Source organism: Leptonychotes weddellii, chromosome 6 (assembly GCF_054177405.1).
Source record: "Leptonychotes weddellii isolate Sample4059 chromosome 6, ASM5417740v2, whole genome shotgun sequence".
Classification (NCBI taxonomy): Eukaryota; Metazoa; Chordata; class Mammalia; order Carnivora; family Phocidae; genus Leptonychotes; species Leptonychotes weddellii.
Genome location: NC_138374.1, coordinates 22,674,598 through 22,699,839, shown reverse-complemented (window position 1 = coordinate 22,699,839; position 25,242 = coordinate 22,674,598). Strand labels below are relative to the sequence as shown.

Genomic DNA, 25,242 nt, shown 5'->3' with positions numbered 1-25,242 from the left:
CAGAGCACATACCCTCCCCAGTGTCTATCACCCAGTCACCTCATCCCTCCCACCCCACCCCCCACTCCAGCAACCCTCAGTTTGTTTCCTACAATTAAGAATTCTTCATATCAGTGAGATCATATGATACATGTCTCCCTGCTGTAGTTTTAAATTAAGTCTGGAATTCCAGGCTGTATTCTTTCTCACAGTTTCTATAGGGAAGTGACTAGCTTATTTAACTGTAATTTTTGTTTGTGATGTTTGATATACACAACTGGAGTAGATAGAATACAGCTTGATTTCAACCCCTCCCTTCCCCTCTCCTGAAATTAGACTTAACTTTTTTTTTTTTATTATTGGCAGCTGCTGGGCTCTATAGTTTTCTAAAAAGTAGGCAAAACATTAATTTTTTTTAACGAGAGGGAGAAATTATGAATTACGATCACTTTTCTGATCATTACCATTTTTAGCTTTTCTTTTGAGTTAGAATCAAATTTTGTACAAATAGCCCAGTATATCATAAACCTTTCCTATAGTTTTCTAGAACCCAAAGTTGTATTTTTAATGTTTATAGTTATCTGATTAATATGATAAAATTTCTTACCAGCATTTAAACTTGTACTTTGAAAGGGTGCTCATTTTACAGTTTATGTGTTCATTTAAAATTATTTGTTACTTTTAGTGATCAACTACATTTTTTTTTTTTTAAGGGTAAATGTGATTTGTTCAATCTTTTTGGAATGTAAGATCACTTTCCTTTTAGATCCTAAAAGTAATTTCTAATGAAAAATTCCAACGTGAATATATTGTACTTGGCTTTTGTTAGGAAACTTAATGAAATTTAGGAAATTTAATGAAAGCTCAATAATATTAAACTTTCATTTCTTTTGAGGTAATAAAATATATGAATTAGTATGTGAGGGACCTGGACCTTTCAGGTAAATTTTAGCTTTAATAAAGAAAATTATGGGGCGCCTGGGTGGCTCAGTCGTTAAGCGTCTGCCTTTGGCTCAGGTCATGATCCCAGGATCCTGGGATTGAGCCCCGCATCGGGCTCCCTGCTCCATGGGGAGTCTGCTTCTCCCTCTCCCACTCCCCCTACTTGTGTTCCCTCTCTTGCTGTGTCTCTCTCTGTCAAATAAATAAAAATCTTAAAAAAAAAAAAAATTATTTGAGGTGCCTGGCTGGCTCAGTTGGAAGAGGGTGCAGCTCTTGATCTTGGGGTTGTGAATTTGAGCCCACGTTGGGTGTAGAGATTACTTAAATAAATGAATAAGTGAAGGAAGGAAGGAAAGAAAGAGAAAAAATTATTTGCACAGTATTTTTGACTATGTAATTATCCAGACTCTGCTTAATTATTTAAGTCTGTGGCTCTGTAAGACAACTGCTGTCTTTGCTAACTCTCACTGTTGGAAGCACTTGCATACAGAAGCCTACCTTGACTCTTACTTATTAATCCTTATTTTACTTTCTGGACCAGCACATGCTAATTCTGCCTCCTTCTATATAATAGTCTCAGCTCTTCTTTTCCCCTTATGTATTAGCTGCTGCATACTTCTGTAGTTCTTTCCGTTGCTCATTGTGTGGCATGGTTTCTAGACCCTGTATTCCAGCTTTTGGTTTTCTATGGTTTACTTTTGAACTTTTGAAAATGTGATACTAAGGGAAGGGGCCCACTGCTCTCTATATGGACATACAAAACCAATTTAGAACTACTAGAAGCTCCTTAAAGGCAATACTGTCTTTTTTTAATTTTAGTAACCTCATAACTAGTACAGTATCCAACATTTACTAAGTACTTAGTAAAGGTTTTCTTTGAACCCAGCTCTTACCTTGCTTAATCTAGACATACATATATTATAGTAATATAACCAAGAATTGAATTGACAAGAAATTGCATTCACTTTTTTAGTGGAACTGGCTTATATTTACCCTTTTTAATTTTCACATAAATATTTATTCACCCCCATCTTACACTTTTGCATTTGATTTGAGTCTAAATGTAATATTTATATTAAGAGTAATTAAATATTGGGCCCATTGTTTCTGTCTACACAGATATTTTTTAAAAGTCCTTTATGCAAATTAATGGTACAAATGTTGAACAAAAGAAAACCCTTTGATATAGCTGCAGATTATATTAAGTTTATTATACAAGTTTGCATATAGAAATTTTACATGAAGTTAGAGAAACCATGTAATTTTTATTATAGGTGATATTTACTGTAGGAAAATATAAAGCTTAAGCAACTTTCTTTGTTATAGTTGCTTACAAGATAGGCATGGAGATTTTGCATCTCTTTAAAACTCAAAAGGCCTTATTCTAAATAGTTGAAATTAAATATTCATTGTGGGTTTTTTTTTCTGTGATAAAGTTATGTAGGTGACTAGTCAATTCACAGTTGTATTTTATAGAGGCAATTCATTAGTCTTTCTGCTAGTGTATATTTGTATTTATGCTAAAGTACAAACTTTGACACAGATGAGACAGCAGTATTTATAGCTCCAGATTACTTTAACAGGACATCACGAATGATAAAACCTGATTCTCGCCTCCAGAGACATAGTAGTAAGGCAAGCACCTTGAGGAACACAGCTAGACTCACTCTTCATGTATTGAAAACCAGGCTGGTAGTGATCCAGATCCTGTCAGACTCTGCCCAAGGCATAAAGAATAAATCCAAATGGATCTTGGGCTTTTATCTTCTCTAGGATGTGCAAGAGGAGGGATTATAGGTGGAGTGCTGCTTCAATCCTAAATCTCTAAATCCACACTCAAATTGATCTGAATATTCGTTTTGCTAATCACAGACTGCTGTAACTGCCAAGAGGGATGGAGAGCCAAATGTTTACTGGCAAAACTTATTTTTCCATATTATTTCAACATATTTCTTCAATTTGGATAGTATTTCTTCCTTCTGTAAATGTGTGATCTAGCACAAAGACCATAAGTCACTTTAACATTTCCTTTTCTTACACAGTTATTGAAGGATTTTTTTTTTTTAAGCATAAATTTGGCACTTGGGCAAATAGTATGTATTCAATAAATATTTGTTGAATGAACGAGTGAATCCCAAACATGTTGGTAGAATTCTCTGATTATAAGGAATTTTATATATATATTTATAAAACGTAACTCACTTTACTCTTCTTAGTTCACATTTCTCTAGCAATGTACTATTTCTCATTGTCTACAAACTATTGTTATTTTTAGGCAAATACTAGATATAGAAACTATCTTTCTCTGTTAGTGTAGCCATGGTATTTCTTCCTAACTCTTTATTTCTTGGAAAAATAGAGATATTTAAAATTCTGATATGTGATTTACTTATTTGCTCTTTATTCTCCTTTTCCTAAAAGGCATTTCTTGTTTATTCTTGTTTTATCCACACCATAGTGTAATGAATTGTCAGTTTTTGAAGCTCTAAATTTGTTATTTTCCTAAAGCTGTTCATGTAATAAGGCATTTTAATTATGAGTGAATTGTAGTCTTTTGTGTGTATTTTTTTTTTCCTCTGGTGGGCAGCAAAGTTTGAGAGCTTAGTAAGGTTTATTGAGTGATAGTACAGAGCTCCTGAAGAGGGGGGGTACTTGAGAGGGTTACCTCTGTGTGTTGTTTTTAATAGTGAGTTTATTGTATTCTCGTACTTTTTTTCTGGGCTTGAATTGAGTTACTAATACATTTATATTATATATGCTATATAATTGGTGATTTTTTTTTTAGAAACTTGGCTTAGAAATCTTGTTAACCACTAATATAGTCATATAGATAAATGGATGTTTCACTCAGTAGATGCTTATTAACTGATGGTTAACTGTGTCTAATAGGAACAGGAATTTGTTCAGAAGCAACAACAAGAATTAGATGGCTCTCTGAAAAAGATCATCCAACAGCAGAAGGCAGAGCTAGCCAATATTGAAAGAGAGTGCCTGAATAACAAACAGCAACTCATGAGAGGTATATGAAATTACGCAGCATATGTGTGTATATAAAATGGTACCTGAAGAACATTGCTGAGATATATGGATATATCTAATACCCATAATATCAAATAGTTGGAAATTATTTGAATGCTCTCCTTTGCTAGAGTGCTAGAAAGATAAAGTTGAGGTTAATAAGAGGAAAAACTGTTAAATTTTAAGAATTTAAAATTTTAAAATTCTTTATAAAGTTAAATGCTGTAAGACATAGAATAAATGCCTTTACAACAGGAGAAGTAAACAAAAAACATATAATTCTTAAAACATCTTTTTGTTCAGATGATGCTAGAACTTTACCTGAATAGTTTTGGTATACTCATTGTGCCTTATAATTGTTGGTATACTTAATGGCTACACAATGGAATGGGATTTTAAACAATTATTTTCCTTAATAAAAAACTAAGATTTTTTTCTTTATCATTAAGATGATTAAAAGGAATTTTGGTGTTCGGGGTGGGACACTCTGTTTATAGGACATTAGAACAGAATGGTAAGTGGTGATGAATATTACCTGTGCACTGGTAGTATTTCATTTATAGTTCAGAATGTCATTGTGTGTGTAAGTTAGTGTATATAGAACACTTTTAATGTAAATATTAAAATGAAGACCAAAGTACATGTGTAAAAAGAACACAGTGACGTTTTGAAAATTGCTTTCTTCTTCTAGCTCGAGAAGCTGCAATTTGGGAGCTTGAAGAACGACACTTACAAGAAAAACACCAGCTGCTCAAACAGCAACTTAAAGATCAGTATTTCATGCAAAGACATCAGCTACTTAAGCGTCATGAGAAGGTTAATGAAAGGAAAATTGGTTTACTTTTTGTTCAAGTTTATAGAGTTATTTCTGAAACTATTTCTTAGAGAATGAATTTTATATATATTTTTTTAATCCTAGAATTTATTTGGTGAAGTTTGGAGTAATTAATTGTATCTTATCATGACTGCAAACTTCTTTCTATGAATTTCATGGAAGGTGACTAGTACAGTGCTTTAAGTTCTCTTCTACATTATAATTTTCATCCTGTCTCTCAAAGGTAGCTATTGTGGCTCCATTTATGGTTCAAATATCTTAAAAATGTGGACTCCCTGACTTAGTAAAAGAATTTTAATATAAGACTCATTATGGGCACCTGGGTGGCACAGTTGGTTGGGTGACCAATCGTGATCTCAGGTCTGTGGATGGTGATCTCGGTGTTGTGGGATCAAGCCCCATGTCGGGCTCCTGCACTCAGCGTGGAGTCTGCTTGAGATTCTTTCTCCCTCTCCCTCTGCCCCTCCCACTTGTGCTCTCTTTCTCTAATATAAATAGATAAATCTTAAAAAAAAAAGATTCTTATTACTAAAAGCTATATTTTTATTATAAATTATATTTTGAGTAAAAGTTTGCTGGTTGATAATGCAACAAGCGAAAGAGCAATTTTGAGAAACAACAACAAAATGACATGTTTGAGCATACATGTGAGTACTGAGTATTAAATTATATCTACATCGGGGCGCCTGGGTGGCTCAGTTGGTTAAGTGACTGCCTTCAGCTCAAGTCATGATCCTGGAGTCCTGGGATCGAGTCCCACATCGGGCTCCCTGCTCAGCAGGCAGTCTGCTTCTCCCTCTGACCCTCCTCCCTCTCATGCTCTCTGTTTCTCATTCTTTCTCTCTCAAATAAATAAATAAAATCTTTAAAAAAATAATAAAAATAAAATAAATTATATCTACATCACTGGACTCTGATACTTTCTTAGGAAACAGAACAAATGCAGCGTTACAATCAACGACTTATTGAGGAATTAAAAAACAGACAGACTCAAGAAAGAGCAAGACTGCCTAAGATTCAGCGCAGTGAAGCCAAGACTCGAATGGCCATGTTTAAGAAAAGCTTGAGAATTAACTCAACGGCCACACCAGATCAGGACCGTGACAAAATTAAACAGGTAAATAAGCCAGTTAGTCTCTTCTTTTTTAGATTTAAAAAATGTGAATGTCCTTTAGAAATGTCACTTATTATGTTGTAAACATTTCAAGCCATCTTGGGCTTGTTGATGTTCTCTTTGGCTTTATGGGCTGGGGCTAGATATGTGGCATATACCAACTTAGTGTTCCTAGGTTGGTGGCCACAGAGGGCAAAGCCCTCCGCCCCATGGCCTACACCAGATCTTGGGCTAGACTGGTCCTAAGACCAGTCCTGGGAATTAGGTGACTTGGACAACTTTTGAAAAGCATAGGGCTTCACTTTGCTTCTGTAGTCATAGGTCCCACACACAAATGGACGATGGTCACTAAGCAGATGGGAGGAGCAAGGTTTTAATCAGAAGCACCCTCTCTCCCCACCGAAGCCATAATGTAGACTCCAGCTCAAGTCACAGTATATTATTATTACTTGCAACTTTATTGTACTTTAAGTATTGTTAAATTCCTTAATTACTCCTTTGGAAGATGCAGAGATTACATTGCTTGTTAACCCTATTTTCTTTAATTTATAGTTTGCTGCTCAAGAAGAAAAGAGGCAGAAAAATGAGAGAATGGCTCAGCATCAGAAACACGAAAATCAAATGCGGGATCTTCAGTTGCAGTGTGAAGCCAACGTCCGCGAGTTGCATCAGCTGCAGGTCAGATACAGGATCATGAAAACTGAGCTGTTGGCAACGGGGCAGCATGAGTGGCTGGTTTGGGGAGAACAGTAGCTAACCAAAATACACTGTACTTTACTCATGAAAACGCTGGGATTGAGAGGTCTAGTTTTCCGTATAGATCCAAATAAAGATCAGGTTAGTATCATAGGCACTTATTTAGCTTTTATATAACCATGGTTAATATAAACATGAGGCTAAATTATAGCCTAAGAAGTTGAATCTTTCAGAAGCAGTATTGAGTATTTTTAGTCTCTTTTGCGAAGAAAATGAACAAAGTTTTCAAAATGAGGTAGATGGTTTTGTTATCAGATTCTGAATTTAAAATTTTATTTAGGGAGAAATAGTTCATTTTCTTCTAGGTGTTTGAAAAAAGTGATAAACTAAATATATGAGAATCTTTCTCCTAAGAAATTTAAAGGTTACTTTAGGGGGACTGTTTTGGGGCCTTACCTAGAGTATGCAGCCCATCTATTATATAGCCTAAAATGTTTAAAATTTCAGAATAGTGTAAACATTATTATCCATTACACTATGGATAGTGTAAACATTATGGATACTCTACATATTTGCTTAATTTCCTAGAGTAGAATAGTTCCTAATCCCACATTCTAGTACCAGTGGGTAAAATCCATATAAGGTGTCCTTTGAAGTGTCAATTTTATGAGCAAACCTTCTTAGAAAGGAAAAACAGGATCAAACTAATTCTCTTTAAGTTCTTTTCATATGGTAAGAGATCTAGCTTCTAAACCTGCAGAAATGAAGCTATAACTCATTTGAGCCCTTGGTTTTCAGAGGAGAGCCTGGACCTCAGTAATAGTTTGATGTTTAGGGGTGCCTGGGTGGCTCAGTCGTTAAGCGTCTGCCTTTGGCTCAGGTCATGATCCCAGGGTCCTGGGATCGAGCCCCGCATCAGGCTCCCTGCTCAGCGGGAAGCCTGCTTCTCCCTCTGCCACTCCCCCTGCTTGTGTTCTCTCTCTCGCTATCTCTCTCTCTCTCAAAAAATAAATAAAATCTAAACAAAAAAAAAATAGTTTGATGTTTAATGAATGCTTTATTATTGGAAGATAATTACATTTGTGAAAAATTGCTTAGTTGATCTGAAAATTTTTAATCCAAATTTTATTTTCAGAATGAAAAATGCCACCTATTGGTTGAGCATGAGACTCAGAAACTGAAGGAGTTGGATGAGGAACACAGCCAAGAATTAAAGGAATGGAGAGAGAAATTGAGACCCAGGAAAAAGGTAATTTTAAAAGCTTTAGATAAAATACATTTGTGTTCATCCATTTGTCCACCCAGTTATTGGCTGTTTAATATGTGGCAGGTACAGTGTCAGAGACAGGAAATAAGAGATGAAGAGACAAAGTCCCTCTCCCCCAAATGTTCAGAATGTAGTGACAAGCAATTACAGTTCAGTAGAAACACTGCTGTGAGGGAGGTAAGGATAGGAGACAGGAGCACAGTGTTGAGGCCAAGGACGAGTAGTGCTTCAGTCTGCCTGGGAAGTTAGGGAGGCTTTACAGAGAAGATGCCTTATAAGCCAAGTGAGACTTCAGGATGAGTAACAGCTTGCTAGGCATACAGACAGGTTAGGGTGTGATGGGAAATATAAGTACAGAGAAGAGAATGGGTGAAAATGATGTGTACAGGAATTGCAAGTAGCTCCCTGCCATTGGGGCACTGGGGGAGTGTGCCTGTGTGTAGGCATTAAGGAGGGAGAGAGGGAAGGAAGGGAGGACAGCTTAGTCTGGACAAGTTGACAGGAGCCAGATTATAAGGCTCTCGTATGATAGTAAAATAGGAAAGTCTCCCTTCCCCCCATCTAGCTATCAGCCATCTTTCTATTTTGTACTTCCTTTTTGACTCCCTGCTGGCCTGGTCCAATTGGTCAACCACTTCAACTCTTTTTTTTTTTTTTTTTCTATGACTATGTGATCCTTTCCCTTTGCTAGCTCTCAAACTCAAACCTTTATTTTCTCTTGGCCTTCCTGGATTGGATTGGAATTCAAAAGGTACAGAAGGGCCTTTTCCCGGTTTCTTTAGCTCTTTGAAGTCTAGCTTTCACCTCAGACTCCCCAGTTGAACTCACTGACAGTATGAATTGCTAACAGCCAGATCCTATGGTATTATCTAACTGTTGTCATTAGAAATCTTGTTTCTTAAAATTCTCTTCTCGGGGCACCTGGGTGGCTCATTTGGTTGAGTGTCTGCCTTCGGCTCAGGTCATGATCTTGGGGTCCTGGGATTGAGCCCCACATCGGGTTTTCTCCTCAGTGGGGATCCTGCTTCTCCCTCTGCCACTCCCCCTGCTTGTGCTCTCTCTCACTCTCAAATAAATAAATAAATAAAATCTATAAAAAAAAATTCTCTTCTCATCCGACTTTTATGATCTAACTCTTCCTTCTCTGCTCTTTATCACTTTTCCTTTGTCTTCCAGTCACCTGAAACATTAGACATCTCACAGCTTTACACCCTTGATGATCCTGTGCCTAGTCATGGCTTCATCTGCTGCATATTTAAGGACAGTCCCAGCACTTGTATAGTAGGGGTTGTATAAAGTACAAATTCTGAAGTCCTACAGATCTGGGCTCAGATCTCAGTGCTGACATGATTAATTTTGTCACTTAACATTCCCAAGCCCAGTTTTACTCATTTGTAAAACAAAGATGACACTAGGTACCCAATTGGGGTTGTTAAGACCTAAAAGAAGTGATGTGTGTCTATAGCACTTCCTAATACCTGAGCTGTAGTCAGGGTTCAGTGAGTAGTTACCATTGCTATTACTGTTTCTAGTTTTGTTATTATTGGTTTGTGCTTTAAGCACCCATTTCCCACCTGGATGTTCCATTCCTTCTTACTTCATTTGGGCCTTTGTTCCAACATCATCTCACCAAAGGTTCCTTTTTCTGATGATTATATATATATATAATAGCTTCCATGCCCACCTCAGACATTCCCTATCCCATCACCTTTGTTTTCCTTCATAACATTCTTCACCACCAGACACAGTTGTTTATTGTCTGTCTTTTCCCACAAGAATGTATGCTCCTTGAAAGCAGGAGCGTTATCTCTCAGTTCACTGGTATATGTCAGCTTCTAGAATAGTTCCTGGCATATTGTAACGATCAATACATACCTATTGAATATTGACTAAAGATTGTAAGCTCAGTGGAGATAAAACTGAACTTCACAGCCTTTCTCCATCATCCCCATCTCACTTTGTTCCCCCATGTGTTCCCACCCACCATCAGTGTGCTTCCCGACATCCCTGTCCATCTAATTGACATCTAGTCTAACAACCTGAATTGTCTTTCATTTCTATCACATCCCATTTCAGTGAGATGACAAATAATTTTAACTCTCTTTTTATAATATTTCTCTTTCCCATTACTATCATTCTACTGCTTAAAAATGTTCAGTAATGTCCTAATGGGCCTTCTGATCTCAAGTTCCTTCTCCTTTCTTCCTGCTTGTCTGCCATCACCAGAGTATTTATATTCAAGAACATCTCTGGTACTGGCATTGTGGTGTTAATAAATCTTTAGTTCTATCAGAATAAAGTGGAAATGCCTCAGTTTGACTTTGTGGCTGTCATAGTGCCATACATTGGCCACAATCAGACTTTCTAGCAGGATCTCCCACAAGCCACTTTGTTCCCTGGTCATATTCTGATATTGGGTATAATCACCATTACACACACCACGTCTGTGGTTTCCTGCCTGTGTGCATTGTTTCAGCCCCCTCTGTCTGGCGTGCCATCTGCATCCTGTCTATCAAATTCTTTTCTTTCCTTTAAGACTGAGCTCATGTTTCACCTTTTCTGAGAAACACTCCTGTATCTTTCAGTCCTCTGCTGTACTTTGTGCCTCTGCAGCATCCCTGAATCACTTGTCTGCAAAATCACTGATACAAGTGTTTATCCAGCACTTACTATATGCCATCTGTATTGTGGGGATGTAAAGCTGAATCTGGTTTAGGGCTTACCTTCAAACAGCTTATAGTTCAGTGTGAAAGAAAAGACATGCACATCAAAAATGAAAATAAACAGAAAATGGAAAGTGCCATGTGGGAGAGAAAGGTAGTAGTTAATAATAGGTGTCATCTATTGAGTGCCTGGTAGGTGTTAAGTACATCATGATTTAATCCTCACGTAGCAACCCAGTGAGGTAGGTGATACTCTACCTATTTTATAACAGAAAAATGAGATGATTCTGTAATAGAAGTTAAGTCATTGACCCAAGTTATACATTCGTATGGCTGAGCCAAAGGCTTCAATCTAGGGCTGTGCACAGCCTAATCTAACTGTTGAGCACTCTGGTCTTCCTTAGGATAGCATACAGAGAGAGCGTTTTGAGCAAATAGTTTTATTCTTGGCTGTCAGAGTAAATTCTGTTTGAAATACTAGCACATAATTTCTTTTTCCCTTCCTTTTTAAGACACTGGAAGAAGAGTTTGCCAGGAAACTGCAGGAACAGGAGGTGTTCTTTAAAATGACTGGGGAGTCTGAATGCCTTAACCCATCAACACAGAGCCGGATTTCCAAGTTCTATCCTATTCCTAGCTTGCATTCCACTGGGTCGTAACAATAGGAAACATTCTGTGATTGGGTTTGGCTTTTTAAATATGTCATTCTGTTCTCTTCATCTTCTGCCACAATCTATATCAGAGAGCTTATGAAGACAATCACCTGCCTCACCTTCTAGGTGTTTTGTTTGTTTGTTTATTTTGTTTGTTTGTTTAGCAAAGATGAAAGGAACCAAGACAGATGCTGGGCCATGTTGGCAAAGTGGCATCTTGCAGTAATTCCCTAAGGTGATTTTGTATATTAATCTTAAAAATTGTGTTCTTTAGACACTGTTACCTGAAAAACTGTTAGTATGATGTCTGAAGTTTTTTTTTTTTTTTAAAAAGCTGTTAGGCCACTGAGTATTAGTGAATATCTTTTTACCTGGCCTAACTTCTCAGTGATGCCTAAATTCTATAGCTGCAACTCTGCTGTAGAGAGTTGGAATAATTTCCTTTTGGTGAATCAGCTCTCAAGACAAAGCTCTGAGTTGCTCAAAATATCATATTGATTGAATAAATAAATCTATTTTGTCTTTAAATAGCAACAGACTCTTTTAAAAAAGAAACATTATTGAAATAATTTGTCTAATAACCTGTTTAGTCATGAGCTAATAAGGGTGCTAATTTTATTAAAATAGTGCCTAAAACACTAAATTTCAATTGAGTCTAAAGTAGGATTTCCTTTTTTGATTCAACAGGGACAAACATCCTTAGCATTAAGCATTATTGTGTTTTAAATCTTGCTACCATTTGATAGAAATTTTCATCCTAAAAATATGTTGTACAAAGTTGAAAAGATTTAAAAAAAGGTAGTTTTTAGATATTGAAATTGGAAATATAATACTCACCAAATTAAAAGAAGTATAGACTTAGGTTCCTAGCTTACTGCCTAAAATAATCCGTGATCTGGTTAAGTGACCTCTCCCGTCCTAGCACATTTTGTTCATTGAAAACTCTGCCTGAGGCCTGCAGGCTCTGTTATACTTATAAATGTATTTTCTGAAATTAATCTTAAAAGAGTCATTTGTTCAGAATACTTTTTAAAAAAGCATTTAAATAAAATATTTAGGCAATGTCAGAAATGACTTTGTTGTTGTTGAAAGTCATTTGTATTTTGGTTTTATTTAGTCCCATGTTTAAATTATTTACTTTGATTTGAGTGGGAAAAGCCTGAAACCTTTATCATGTGGTTGCTGATACATGTAATTATTAATGAAATGTTCACTCTTGGTCCCTCTTGTGACTCAGAATTCCAAGTCCTAGTCAGGTCATACAGTATTATGCAATGTACTTTGGTGGCTGAATAGATGGCCCATTTGTAAATGATGCTTGCTGTTTGCCATTTTCAACCTATTCTCTTTTAAGAGTACTAAATACCAAACTGTAGACGTTTCAGTTTTTAGTTATTTGACATTTGAGGCTGGCGAAAAATTTAAGTGTAATTTTGTGGGAACACTGATTCATATTAAGAAAATGTAAATATCTGTAGCACTTTCTTGCAGTTAATTTGAAAATTTTGAATGCGAACCTTATTTTGTCAGTGATTTAGATGATTTGAAAATGCATGTGATTTTAATTTTGTAATTGTTTTGACAAGCATAATTTCTTGGACAACTCTGTAGGTAGCCTTAACTTCTGGCCAAGTTTGTTTTTTATATACATATATATACATATATATATATATAAAATATATGGTTGTAAATTCATACACTTATCACATTGAATGTGTTACTGTATACAAAACTCTTTTAATGCTTTATTCTCAAATGCTGGGTTGAAAATGTTTTGAAAGCCTTTTAAAGTATATATCTTTATAAAGTAATATTCAGGATGATGATGGAAATTGTTTATATTGTTATGATAAAAATGACAGTATAATGTTACCCAATGTATTTAATGATTTATATACAGAGGGAGAGAGGAGGAAGGTTCTCATACCAATCTCTCCTTTGAAATTTTCAGTTCATTGGCTTTTATAAAAAAATTATTTCAGGTAGTATACACTTTTTCAGGATCTTTTAAAGGATAATCCTGTGTCTTAGTTTGTGGCACATAATTAATTTGGTCTGAATATTTGATTCTTTTTATTCCTTTCAACTTGACATGAGAGCATTGAAAAAAGAAAAGAGGCTCAGAGTAGAACGGTTGACACTCTGGTAAGTTTATTAGCAAATCTTGGAAAACCCTTAAAACTGCCTTTTGGATTCAGTGTTCATGCTGGAGTTCTCTTTCAAATATGACCATATTCATGTGGGGGCAGGACTGCAAAATGATACATGTGTAGAGGTGAAACATTCATTTTAATGCTTAAAGTTACACAAATCTTTTCAAAAAGTGTTTTGTTACAGAATATGCTGTTTTTACCCATCTCTGCTCACTTCTTTTGGGCCCTATATTCAAATAGATAATAGTGATCATTTGTTCTTTTTTTTTTTTTAATCTTGCATGAAGTGTAGGTGGGGAGTTGGGGAGGGGCACAGACTTCTTTGAAAGAGTACAATCGGATCCATTGCTGATGTGGTGGTTTTGTTGCTGTGGCAGAATGTGCTATGAAACACACAAAAGAAATTCTCCATGTGCGCCCCGACAACATCCTCCCTCTTCTCCCCGCATGCTGTGAACACAGCACACACTGCATTTCTGCAGGCCTAGCTCGCAGAGCTGGTCACACCAGGTTGCCTTTCCTTGTCCTGTCAGTCGTAGTTGGGTGTGAATTGCTGAGTTAGCTGCTATTCTTTATGGAGTCACAATTAAGCTTTTTCCTACCCTTTTCAATGGGGAAGCTATGGGGGGTGGGGATAAAGAGAAAATTGAGAGTGCTTATACTTTGTTGAAAATATTAGAACTTTCCTGTGACAGGATACAGCAAATTGTAATTAAATATAAACCAGAACCAGAGCTACCTCTAAGTAGTGTTTCCTCAAGCACAAAGCTCTCAGGCATATGAGACCCTCTTTAATGGAGGGTCTCTGATTTCTTGAGCATCAGCGAGTTCGGAAGAGACTGTCTTTTGTACTCTTGTTAGTTCCCTGGTAACTACACACTTTCTCCCATTCCACACTGTGCTTACATGACAGAGACTCTTCTGAGAAGCCAAATTCTGTCCAAGATGAGTTCTAGATATTGTTGATTAAAGGAAAGCCTAGAACTGGGGTGGAAGAGGAGAGTTACTTACCAGTTCTGAGAGTCTGCCGATGAAATAAATCACTGTTTTTGGGGAGATGATCTTTTATAGGAAATGGGATATTTTAAATGCTTTTCTTGAAGGCACAACAGTTAATGCCTCCATTGTTGCTAGTCTGTGGCTGACGTGGTTTTGATATGGCTTTAAAATTTCTGCTAAGCTTGAGTAGAATGTTACACCAGTTTTAAATGTTGGCTGCAGCTTTTGGTGATTCTTTGCTGATTTTTGCAGTGTAATAACTTCATGAGCTAAATTTTCAGGAAGACTTGTTTCTGATTATGCCTCTTGTCTATTTGGGAGCAACATGTCTTTTCAATCATGGGATTGACAAATGAAAAATAAAGTTATTTCTTAATCTACTCTGAGAAGCAGTCTTTTATTAAGAATCTTTGATACTGGGTTGTCCTTCATGAGAACATTTTGCAGCATTTTTTGGTCCTCGTTTCATTTTTAACCCTCACAGTCCTCCAGGCCTTCGGACCCTTCCAGACTTGCCTGTGTTCCTACCTGACTCATCACCACACACAAGAATGTAGTTTTTACTGGTAACTCGGAGGGCGGTGTCTTTCAGCATACAAACCCCTCCTTTGGGTGGTGCTTAAAATAAATTATATATTAAATATATATATTACATATATGTATTATATATGTAATATATATTAAAAATAGACATACTTTTAATTTTTCTTCCCTTGGGATGGATTATTTTTCTCACCAAACATTTCGCTTAACCATATGACCTCACTTCTGCTAAAAATAACCTCTTTTCATCATTGGTATGTTCATGAAAGAGTCAGTAGACACTAGGCACCGTCATTTGGCAAGTGTTCAGCTTGGCTGGAGGGAGGCACAGTGTATCCTTTTCTAACCCAGGAGCATCACACACTATCAAGCTCATTCTTGACTTTTTTTTTTTAAGTGAAACAGGCTCAGACCCATTGCCATCAGCTGAGGATATGTCTCATGTCTGCCCATCCCCTTTCTGATTCTGTCCAGAGAAGGTAGCAGGTTTGGACTTTTATCCTAATTCAGTTGCGCATAGGACTCTGAAGACTCCGGATAGCTTGGAAAGGTAAATGTAGTAACTAAGGAACACTCGGATAAGTCTGATTAATAAAGGTAAGAGCCATTAAAGGGGATCTGATACTTGAGCCCCTGAAGCTACTATTACAAAAATAACTTGATTCAGCTTTTAGGTTAAACAGTTTAAAAGGTGTGATGCAGTCATTCATTTTACCCAAGAAGTTTTCATTACGTAGTGAAAAGTTTGAAATTCTGAAGGCCTTATGAACTCCTTGTTCAGAATTCCCATGATGATTCACAGCAGGTAGTGGTCAGGTTGTGAAACAGGAGGCCCGCGGACCACACAGAATGTTTGGTGCGCCCTTGGTGTTCTTGCCAGCAGTTCAGTGCACACTGAATGGTAGGTTTTTCCCAGGATCATATGTGAGGTACTCAGGAGAGACCACCTGGAAAGTAAACTATCCAGACTTGTAGAAGGTAGACTGTAGATTCAACTCCTAACTTGAGAGGAAATCCTATTTGGGTTCCAAATGTTTGTCCCTTCTGGGCCAGTAGCTTCTTGCATCCCATAGTACTCCTTTCCACTTACTCTACTGGCACCAAGGTGCTCTGCTAATGGGGGTGTGGGGGGGTGGAGGTGAGGGTAGGGGTACTTGGGAAAACACTGCGTCATCACAGAACTTAATGATGACAGTAGTCTTTCTTTTTTGTGGTGGTAGTAGTGTGAAGAGTTCACAGCATATGGCTGACCCCAGCCTTCCCCCCCCCTTATCGTTCCCTTTTTTGCCCTTTCTTTCCTTTTTCATTCTTGTCTCCATTTTTCATTCTCTCCTTGTCTCCCTCTCCCTGTCTTTTCCCACCTCTCTTCCTCTTTCTTTCATTTTTCTTTTTCATTCCCTTCTGTCTCCTTGTCTTTCCTTCTGTCCTATTTCCCTCTGCATCCCCCATTTCTCTTTCTTACTTTGTCTCCCTCCCCGTTCCTCCCTTTTTCTTTTTCATTCTTTCTCTCACTTTGGTTAGATGGATCACACTACACATAATATTAAGAAAAAACTTTAATTCTAAATTTTGCAATTGAAATGACATTTCATCTAACATACATGTTTGTTTTAGATACTGAAAAGTGCTTAAAAACCAACTGTGCCCAGTCCCCCGTGCCATTTCCCAGCATCGAGTTTTCTATTTTCCCTCCTTCCCCACTGCCCTTCTTCTCCCTCTTGCTGTGGTCTAGTTCAGTAGAACACCTCTCTAAATGCTAGCATGCCCCGTAGAAACAGACCATAGGTACAATCAGACAGACTTTCTAAGCAAGTGAGAATAGGATATGTGGTGAGAAATGACTATTAGAAACCCTGTCACCACCTTCAGGGGAAGTGAATTAATTTTTTCAGTTGCAAGAGTTGCTTCTTAGCCAAGTCCTTTCTATGACTAGAGAATGCAGAACCAACAGGGAGGAAGGAGCAGACAGCAGAGCCTTGCAGTGATAACCAGAACACACCCCATCCCTGTCTTCCCTTTTCTGGCTCATTTTTAGGCAAAGCTCAAGGATTCCTAAGCCAGCTTCTGCGTAACGGGCTGTCCTGGGTTGCGGCCGGAGCTGAGAGCTAAAGAAGCCAAGGGGCTCAGGGCGAGCCAGCCGAGCAGCCAGTCCTGTTCCACAGCTGCGGCTGCTGGAGCGTCACCCCGTGCAGGGGTTCAGGTTGTGTGGCTTCGACTGGATGATACATCTATAGAGATTGTTCCAGACTAAAACAGGTGTTCTATTTAACTATTTAGCTGTGCTGTGTCAGTAGGAAGTGAGCCTCCAGTTTCCGCCCTCTGGAGAGATTTTTGACATGAGCACCATAAGCCATTGCAAGAACAGCCAGAGGCTGTTCCTCCAAGCTCATGGCTTGACAGCGATGCTTCTCTTTCTCCGCCCCGCGTAGACTTGGTCACCTGGAAGTTAGAAGAGGAGGAGGAAGTTAAATACCTTGTGGCCTGTGGCCTTCAGCTTGGGCAATTATATAGCAACTGTGACAACTGCAAAACGGGCTTGAAAGATGAACTCTTTTGTAAGACTATCAATTTATTTAAATTGTTTACCCTATTTCATCACCGAGTGGTTCTCTTTTCCTGCACGCATTGGCAGTCTCTTTCCTTTTTCCCTAGCTGGTCGTTTCGTTGTTATGCAAATGATGTCAGTGGCAGCATCTGCCTTAGTAACTGGCATCTGCCTTAATTTTTCAGGGAGTAAATTGCCTACTACCCTGAGCGTCAGCCTCCCAGTACTGCAGAACCTGGCAGCCAAGGCTTACCTGTGTCTCCTTTTTCTCCTTTGTGCCCTCGAGGGCCGGGTGACCCAGGCCGACCTGGTGGTCCTGCGGGGCCCCTTTCACCTGGGAGTACAGAGAGGGCTGTGCTCAGTCAAGTGGGAGCTTGGGGTCTGGAGAGGACACACACACACCCCACCCCCAAGACAGCACTGGCAAGGGGGTGGCTTCCCAGCAAGAGGGCGTGGTTATATAGGATCCTGCTGGCTATTTCCCTGCCACCACTTACCTTTGGGTCCTGGGGTGCCCACCTCTCCTTTCTGCCCAGGGGGGCCTGGAATGGCTCCATAAGCTGCAGAGGGAGAAGACTGGCCTCAGACAAGAGGTTACTCTGGAGCTTGGGAGGCAAAGGGATTTGTTCAGAGAAGCACAGGAAGAGAGTGGTAGAGTTGGGACCCAAAACAGAGTTCAGAATTTATCAGCTTTTCAGCCTCTCAAGTGTTAATAACCCAAGATTTTTTGGGAGACTGGTTTCTCGCATGTGAGACCGTGCAGCAAAGTAAGTGTTGGGAAAGCGACCAGGGAGCTGCCCTTACTTCGGAAAAAGTCCATGAGGTCCTCAGTCACGTTGCTGTAGGCAGAGAAGACCTTGCTGATGCCGGGGGGGCCCTGGGGCCCTGGCCGGCCTGGGGGGCCCTGGACTGTGTAGGCCATCCCTTGCAGCAGGCCCTGACCTGTGAAGCACCAGGGTGTGGGCACAGGCAGCAGAGTCCCCCAGCCCCCTCTTCACAGAACAGAGCCCTTGGATTGCCAAACACCCCACTAGATGAGGTGGCAGCAAGGGAGAAGCCCCGCCGGCTTCCTTTGTCAGCCTGCCCCCAACCCCCACACCGCCAACCGGCCCCGCGCCTCTGCCACCGTGGCCTTTCATCAGAGGCTTGCTGACGGCAGAGCCGAGCTGAGAAGCTGCGGGGAGACAGGAGCAAAGAGGAGCTGCACCCGAGTGCAGGCTGGGAACTCCCGCTTTCCCAGCTGGGCCATCCCTAACCTTTCTCTTTCTCTGGCCTCCCATTCAGCTGCTGGTGTGTCTTAACCAACAGCCCGCCCTCAGCCCCACGAGAAACCATCATTGTCATAAAGACCTCTCAGACCCACAGCTGGTTAGCTGGGGACACAAAGTCCAAAGACCCCAACATGTCCTTTCCCTGCAACAGAGGCCCTGTCCTGACTGGGGCTCCTGAACTAGGCTGTGAATTCGGTCTGGGCCTCTTGCCTTCAGTCCCCGCCCATTTGATTCTAGAAGTGCTATCCCCACAGCCTAGGCATTCTGAAAACGAGAGGGTGAATTTCTGGAGTCTATAATTTGAGCTGCTCACGGACTCCCCGCCTGCAACCTCCCCACAGCACCAAGGCCCAAGGGTCAGGACTTACGCTGCAAGCTCTCAGATACCCGAACAGCCAGCTCATTGTAGTCCAGACCTCCGGTGAAGCCAGCCCCAAACGGTCCACCTTCACCACCGTGCATACCGCCTTCTACCGCTCCCCCGTAGCCTCGGCCTAGGCCCATGTCCAGGCCAAAGGCCCCGCCTTCACCGAGGGAGCCTCCACTGGACCCTCCGATGCCCATGGAAGAGCTGTAGGAGGAGCTCCGACTGGCCGACTCGCTGTGAGAGGACCTGCTGCCCCGGCTGTAGGAGCCGTCCATGGACATGAGGCGGCTGTCCCCGGGTGGCCCCTGCGGCCCTGGAGGGCCTGGGGGGCCCACGATGAAGCTCCGCACATCCGGGCCTGCAGGAAGGAGGCTGCGTTAGGTGGGGCTCAGGTCTGGGGATGGAGAAGCAGGGTGCGAACCTCAGGACACTTGCACTGGAGTAGGAGTGCCGGCAAGGAGGAACCTGGGCTCTCCCCACTAGCAGGGCTCACGCATTTGGCCGCCTGGGTTCCTTCAAGCACCAGCTGCCCTCTCGGAGGAGCAAGGTCTGGGAAGGGGGCACCTACTTGTGAGGTAGCTAATCAGTTCACTCCGGAAGCTGTCGCTGTTTTCGGCTGCATATGTTGCCAGAGCTCCCGAGACCCCGGGAGGCCCTCGAGGGCCTGGAGGACCAGGAGGGCCTGGAGGGCCGGGGATGGAGGACACACCGGCAGCTGAATGGGAGGCCAGAGAAAGAGAAAGGTTAGGGATGGCCCAGCTGGGAAAGCGGAGTTCCCAGCCTGCCCTCGGGTGCAGCTCCTCTTTGCAAGAAGGGGAGGAGGGAATACCGGGGGCCCAGCTCCTGGCATCACCCTGGAGGCACTACTCGGACCTGCCCTCCTGCTCCCAGTCCGGACCCTCACTCAGCCCAAATCCCATCCCCTTCCCCCGTTCTCCTGCCACAGGATCACACCCTGCTCAGGACTTCTCTAGCGGCTGCACTTGGGAGCACTGTCTCTCCCAACCAGTCCCTCTGTCATCGCTGAAAGCACCTCAAGAACAAGGGTGTTCCTCTCCAGGGCCTAGCCCTGTATGTCTTCAGGGGGACTGGGTGACTGGTCCAATAGTTTAACTCTCCATGGCTGCCCTGTGCCTTACTGTGCAGGTAAGAAGAGAGGTCCTCCAAGCTGATGCTGGACCACACGTTGCCTGGGATCCCTGGGGGCCCAGGGGGACCTGGGGGCCCAACGATGCCTCTGTATTCAGACCCTGAGACACCCAAAGAGCACAGAGTCAGTGGGGGCCCGGGTCAAGGGCCTTCTCCTTCCACCCCAAGCCACATGGGCAGATGGCCCCTGACCAGCCTTACCCTGAAGCAAGGAGAGTAGCTCCTCATAGGATGTTCCTGGCAAGCCGGGGGGTCCTGGGGGGCCAGGAAGCCCAATGCTGATTCCAGAGCCTGAGGAACAAAACCCCAAGTTGCGACAGATTGACACTGCATATGTGTATGCAAGTTGTGTGTTAACTCCATACAGGACAGTGCCCCAGACGCTCGTGCCCTCCCTGGCCAGGCTCAGCCACCTGTTCTGGGGCCATCGATATGAATGGCTCTGAACACAGCTCACTCCCTCTGGGCTTGGTGCCACCTGGCAGGGGAGCATCGGGGGCCGGTGCAGGCAAGCTCAGCCCCCACCCCCTCCTCTGGGGCCCTGCTGACCCCCTGCCTGCAGTGGGCAGGCCAGGAGGGCAGACACTCACTGGACATGTAGCTGAGAATGCGGCTGCTCAGCTTGGCGTAGTCCAAAGACTGGAGGGCCCAATCTCCAATGAGATGCTGACGCAGATACTGTCTCATGTCGTCCCCTGCGAGGACAGGATGCGCTGGAGTGGGCCCACCCAGGCCCCAGGGCTCCCGCACCACCATAGCTGGCCACAGTTAGGTCTGCCCCCACAGGCTGCCCCCACTCCGGGTTCTGGGTTCTCAGTCCACAGGGGGAATCAGCAAGCTTCCAGGTACCTAACAAGGCACCTGCCCGGTTACCTGGCCCTGGGGACGGGGAGATCTGCCCCCTTTCCAGTGAGTCCGGACTCACAAGTGGCCGGGAACGAGGAGGGGCGCCCCCTCCCTGCAGCCCTCACCGGGCTCAGATGGGGGATGAGCTGGGCCTCCAGAGCTCCCACCCTCCAGCCCGCTGCGGCCACTCACGCTTCAGCACAGCCACGATGTCCTCAGCAGAGATGGAGGTGGAGGAGCTGATGCTGTACCCCGAGGCTGTGGGGAAGGAAACCTGTGTGACGTGCTTAGCAAGACCGAAGCAAGAGCCTCCCCACCGCTGCACCACCAGGACCCGGCTGGCCCTTCCCTTGCCGAAATGAACGAACGGGGGTGTGAGGAGCTATTGTGAAGGCGTGAAAAAATAAAGGTGGTTTTGTGTTTGTTTTGTTTGGTAAGAAATGCAGTTTGTTGAGGCGCCTGGGTGGGTCAGTCGTTAAGCGTCTGCCTTCGGCTCAGGTCATGATCCCAGGGTCCTGGGATCGAGCCCCGCATCAGGCTCCCTGCTCCGCAGGAAGCCTGCTTCTCCCTCTCCCACTCCCCCTGCTTGTGTTCCCTCTCTCGCGCTCTCTCTCTCTGTCAAATAAATAAATAAAATCTTTAAAAAAAAAAAAAAGAAATGCAGTTTGTTTTCCAGAGTATGCTTTAGCCTAACTCCTGCCATATCTTGCCCGTCTTGCTCCCTTTTCACACCCTTAGGACACATCTGTCAATGGCAAGAAGGCTCGGTCAGCATAGCTCTGCAGTGTGGCCTCTGTTCTTAATCTAAGCAACGCCTTCTGGAAGCCAGAACCCAGTGGCTGGAGAGCCATGAATCCAGAACTGAACTCCACATCCAGAAGGGCAAAGTAAGTGAGAATGCTCTGGAACAAAGTGACGGTGGGAGGAAGGGGTCATTAAGGGGCGGGGGGGGATGGCGAGGCTTACTCTGTAAGTAGCTCCCGACGCGGCTTGCCAGCTCTGAGTAGTCGAAAGTCTCCCCTGCGATGGTGGTGACAGGCCCTGGGGGACCAGGTGGTCCAGGGGGACCCTGAACTCCAGAGAGATAGGACCGAATGCTGTCGCCTGCCAACAAAGAAAGCAAAGTCAAGCCTGTCCCCGAGAGGGCATGTCCTCCCCACACAGATGCCTTCCCCACCCCCTCCGTGGCCCAAGACGGGGCCAGCAGGGAGCCTAGACTCCTGGTTACAGACGGAAACTGAGGCCAAGGCCTGTGCCGGGTCAGGGGCTACTCGAAGACCGGGGACCAACGAGGCTCTAGTCAGCCGGCCATTTGACAAAGCTCTGTGCCCACATTCCTGCAAATCACACCCTCACATGTATGGGGAGTACGGGAGGTCGGGGGTGTACACTCGTGTGACAGTGTGCGTGTGCGGGTGAGGACCAGCCTGTGTGGGGAGCCGCGAGAAGGTGGGTTCAGTGAGGGGCGTGCATGGACACGCATCCTGGCTCCAGGGGTGGATTTCTGATCTAGGCCTGGCCTACAGACCGCTGTCCCCTGCCGCACGCACTCACGTACACGCAAGCACACCCCTCTGGCCCTGCCCGCCGCCTCCGGCTCCCACCCACTCCCAGACCCTCCCCCACCGGCCCCCACTGGTACAGGCAATGGGATCTGTCATGTTTATTTACATAAGGAGGAGGAGACTGGAGGCTTCCTGAAATAGCCGAGCTGCAGAAAGCACTGGAGATGCCCCAGCCAGAGCAGACACACGCACGCACGCACACACACTCAGACCCCAGCACTCACTCTGCATGTACTCAGAGATGTACTGCTGGATCTCCCGGCCAGAGCTGCTGATGGAGCCCGGAGGCCCTGGGGGGCCCGGGGGGCCCGGGGGGCCTGGCATGAACATGGTGCTCGACGACGATCCCCCTGCAGGAAGGAAAGCCTTCTGAGTCTACTAGGAGAAGCCCACCCGAGGGTCAAAGAAGGGCCCTGACACTGCTTCCACAGCCCGAGGAGGAAGGGCCTTTCTTAATGGGAGAAAGAAGATGGTGGCAAAGAGGAGGGTCCCTCCAAAAGGAGAGGAAGGGAGTGCCTGGAGCAGCCACTGTCTGAAAGGGGCTCAGAGTTGAGCTTGCCCAGGCCAGACCCTCCCTCCAGCAACCTGCTCACCACCCCAGAGGCTCCCTCACCTCCCCGTGCCCCTGACCCCCAGGTCTGTTCTGTTCGTCATCATTTTGCATCGTTAACCACCTTTACTGCGCAGGGTCCTTCCCTCCCACCCCCACCAACTTAGAACCACCGTAAGGGCCGCCCTGAGGCCTAGCTCGTGGAGAAGCAACCTGATCAACACGGAATCGTGGGTGGGTGGACTGATGAGTGAATCAGTGTCCTTGCTTGAACTGGGGGAGGACTTTGGTCACCTTTGGTTCTTACCTTGAGAGAGACCACCAGGAATGCCAGGAGCCCCTGGGACCCCAGGATCACCTGGAATCCAAAACGAGAAGCCCTGTTTGCATCACCTCCTCCAGGAACCCTTCCCTGGTTAAGCCCAACTATGTTTATCCGCAGATGACTCAACAGTTGTCCCAAGTCCCTCCATTTCTGCAGGGCTACCATGAGCTCCCTTTGGGCAGAGGCTGTCCTCACGTCCTCCCCGCTCTCCCTGCAGCCCCTCCTTCCTCCCCAGCCTTGGCACAAGCACTGCCTGCCTTCTATTCAGACTCTGGGAGCCATTCCTGCTCTCAGGCCTGTCTTCTTGGCTGCTCCCCTCACTGACCTTTGTCCCCCTTGGGTCCCCGGGGGCCAGGTGGTCCCTGCAGGTTGAATCCACCTGGAAGCCAACCACACGCACAGCCATCAGCCAGGGCTCCGGGGCTCTGGCCAGAGCCAGCAGTGGGGGCGGGGGCTTAGCACTTACCCGAGGCTGAGAACCCTGGGAGGCCTTGCTCGCCTGAGGGACACACCGAGAGGGGTCAGTCAGCGGCGCGCCCCTCCTCCTCCTCCCCAGGCCCTCACCCCACCTTCCCTCCCAAGGCCCCCCAACCTCGAGCTGCCACACGCACGTGCACACATGCAGTCCCAACCATTCAGACACCCACACTGATCCACCCACGCTCGTCTGGACAAAATGCATTTACAGGAAGCTCAAGGCTCTCAGAAGGCCAGCTTTTGCCACCCCCACCCCACCCCACCCCACCCCACCCCACATTTTGTTTGATGCCAGCTCTACTGTACCTTGGTGTCCTCGGGGGCCTGGGGGGCCTGAGGGAAGCAGACAGTTGTGAGATGCACACCTACTAGGTGCCGTGGCTTCAAGGGGCCCACGGGGAAGGGATGGGCTCCTGCGATGGAGCGGACCCAGGGCGCGGGCTTCCTCATGCCTCCCCTCCTAGTAGGCCAGCACAGAGGCGGGGACTCCTTGTGGAGCTTCTAGCCACTGTGCGCCCCGCTCCCCACCCCAGACTGCCGAGCCCCTAATGGGATAGGGCAGGAGGACACACAAATGCCGCAGGTCATCCAGCCTCGTCCAGCCTCCTGGCCCCTTGAGCAAGCAGGGACGCACAGCCTTCTGTGCCCTAAGACGTTACTCACCTTGGTCTCCCTTGGGGCCTGGGGGGCCAGGGGGGCCTGGGGGGCCAGAGAAGAAGGTCTCTGCAGAGGAAAAAATTTTGAGTGCAGACATGGTATTTGTGAGAGAGCAGCACCATCTGTGAGAGGCTGGCCCACAGCAGATGCTCCATCCACACTCATCAGACGGGTGGATAAATGGATGGATGGATAGTTGGAAGGTTGGGCAGAAATATAAATGAGAGAGAAACCTAACAAATGGATGGACGAATAAATGGGTGGGTGGATTTTCCACAAGGGACAAGTTCTGGGCTAATGTTTGCTCTGAAGTTATCTCCATATGTTTCCATGTTGTACAGTCAACATTTATCTCTTTTCATGTGTGTGTGTCCCACCTACTTATCAGACCTGGGCTTCCCAAGGATGGAAACCAGGTCCCCAGTCACAAACCAGTCAGTCCAGAAGCTCCCCAAGAGCAGAACCGGCTCCCTCCCTCCAACTAGGTTAGCAGGGGCTATCAGGGTGCTTGGGCTGGGATGATCTCCTGTTCTACCTGCAGAACTCCCGTTCTACGTTCTACGGAGTTTATGCAAACACACTGTGGTGGAGGGTCCCAAGGAGGAAGCATGGTGAGCAGGTCAGGAAG

The 25,242-nt window shown here is 44.3% G+C and overlaps 2 protein-coding genes across 4 annotated transcripts in view; one reads left to right on the top strand and one right to left on the bottom strand.

Moving 5' to 3' along the window:
- SLK (STE20 like kinase) overlaps positions 1-14,699 on the top strand; it is a 58,109-nt gene extending 43,410 nt beyond the window's left edge. For both annotated transcript variants that reach the window (XM_006744386.3, XM_006744385.3), the window contains 6 exons: positions 3,811-3,940; positions 4,631-4,755; positions 5,703-5,891; positions 6,441-6,566; positions 7,720-7,833; positions 11,027-14,699. In XM_006744386.3, coding sequence (XP_006744449.1) covers positions 3,811-3,940; positions 4,631-4,755; positions 5,703-5,891; positions 6,441-6,566; positions 7,720-7,833; positions 11,027-11,173 — 831 coding nt within the window. In that variant the 3' untranslated portion in view covers positions 11,174-14,699. The remainder of the gene's footprint in view (positions 1-3,810; positions 3,941-4,630; positions 4,756-5,702; positions 5,892-6,440; positions 6,567-7,719; positions 7,834-11,026) is intronic.
- Positions 14,700-16,400: 1,701 nt separating this feature from the next.
- The window catches only part of COL17A1 (collagen type XVII alpha 1 chain), a 51,162-nt gene continuing 42,320 nt past the window's right edge, over positions 16,401-25,242 (bottom strand). For both annotated transcript variants that reach the window (XM_081823583.1, XM_081823584.1), the window contains 17 exons: positions 24,621-24,680; positions 24,264-24,290; positions 23,947-23,979; positions 23,806-23,859; positions 23,463-23,513; positions 22,830-22,955; positions 22,007-22,144; positions 21,233-21,298; positions 20,785-20,889; positions 20,396-20,485; positions 20,185-20,295; positions 19,614-19,760; positions 19,047-19,403; positions 18,212-18,349; positions 17,905-17,967; positions 17,661-17,741; positions 16,401-17,301 (listed from right to left, as the gene is read on the bottom strand). In XM_081823583.1, the coding sequence (XP_081679709.1) occupies positions 17,249-17,301; positions 17,661-17,741; positions 17,905-17,967; positions 18,212-18,349; positions 19,047-19,403; positions 19,614-19,760; positions 20,185-20,295; positions 20,396-20,485; positions 20,785-20,889; positions 21,233-21,298; positions 22,007-22,144; positions 22,830-22,955; positions 23,463-23,513; positions 23,806-23,859; positions 23,947-23,979; positions 24,264-24,290; positions 24,621-24,680 (1,700 nt within the window). In that variant the 3' untranslated portion in view covers positions 16,401-17,248. The remainder of the gene's footprint in view (positions 17,302-17,660; positions 17,742-17,904; positions 17,968-18,211; positions 18,350-19,046; positions 19,404-19,613; positions 19,761-20,184; positions 20,296-20,395; positions 20,486-20,784; positions 20,890-21,232; positions 21,299-22,006; positions 22,145-22,829; positions 22,956-23,462; positions 23,514-23,805; positions 23,860-23,946; positions 23,980-24,263; positions 24,291-24,620; positions 24,681-25,242) is intronic.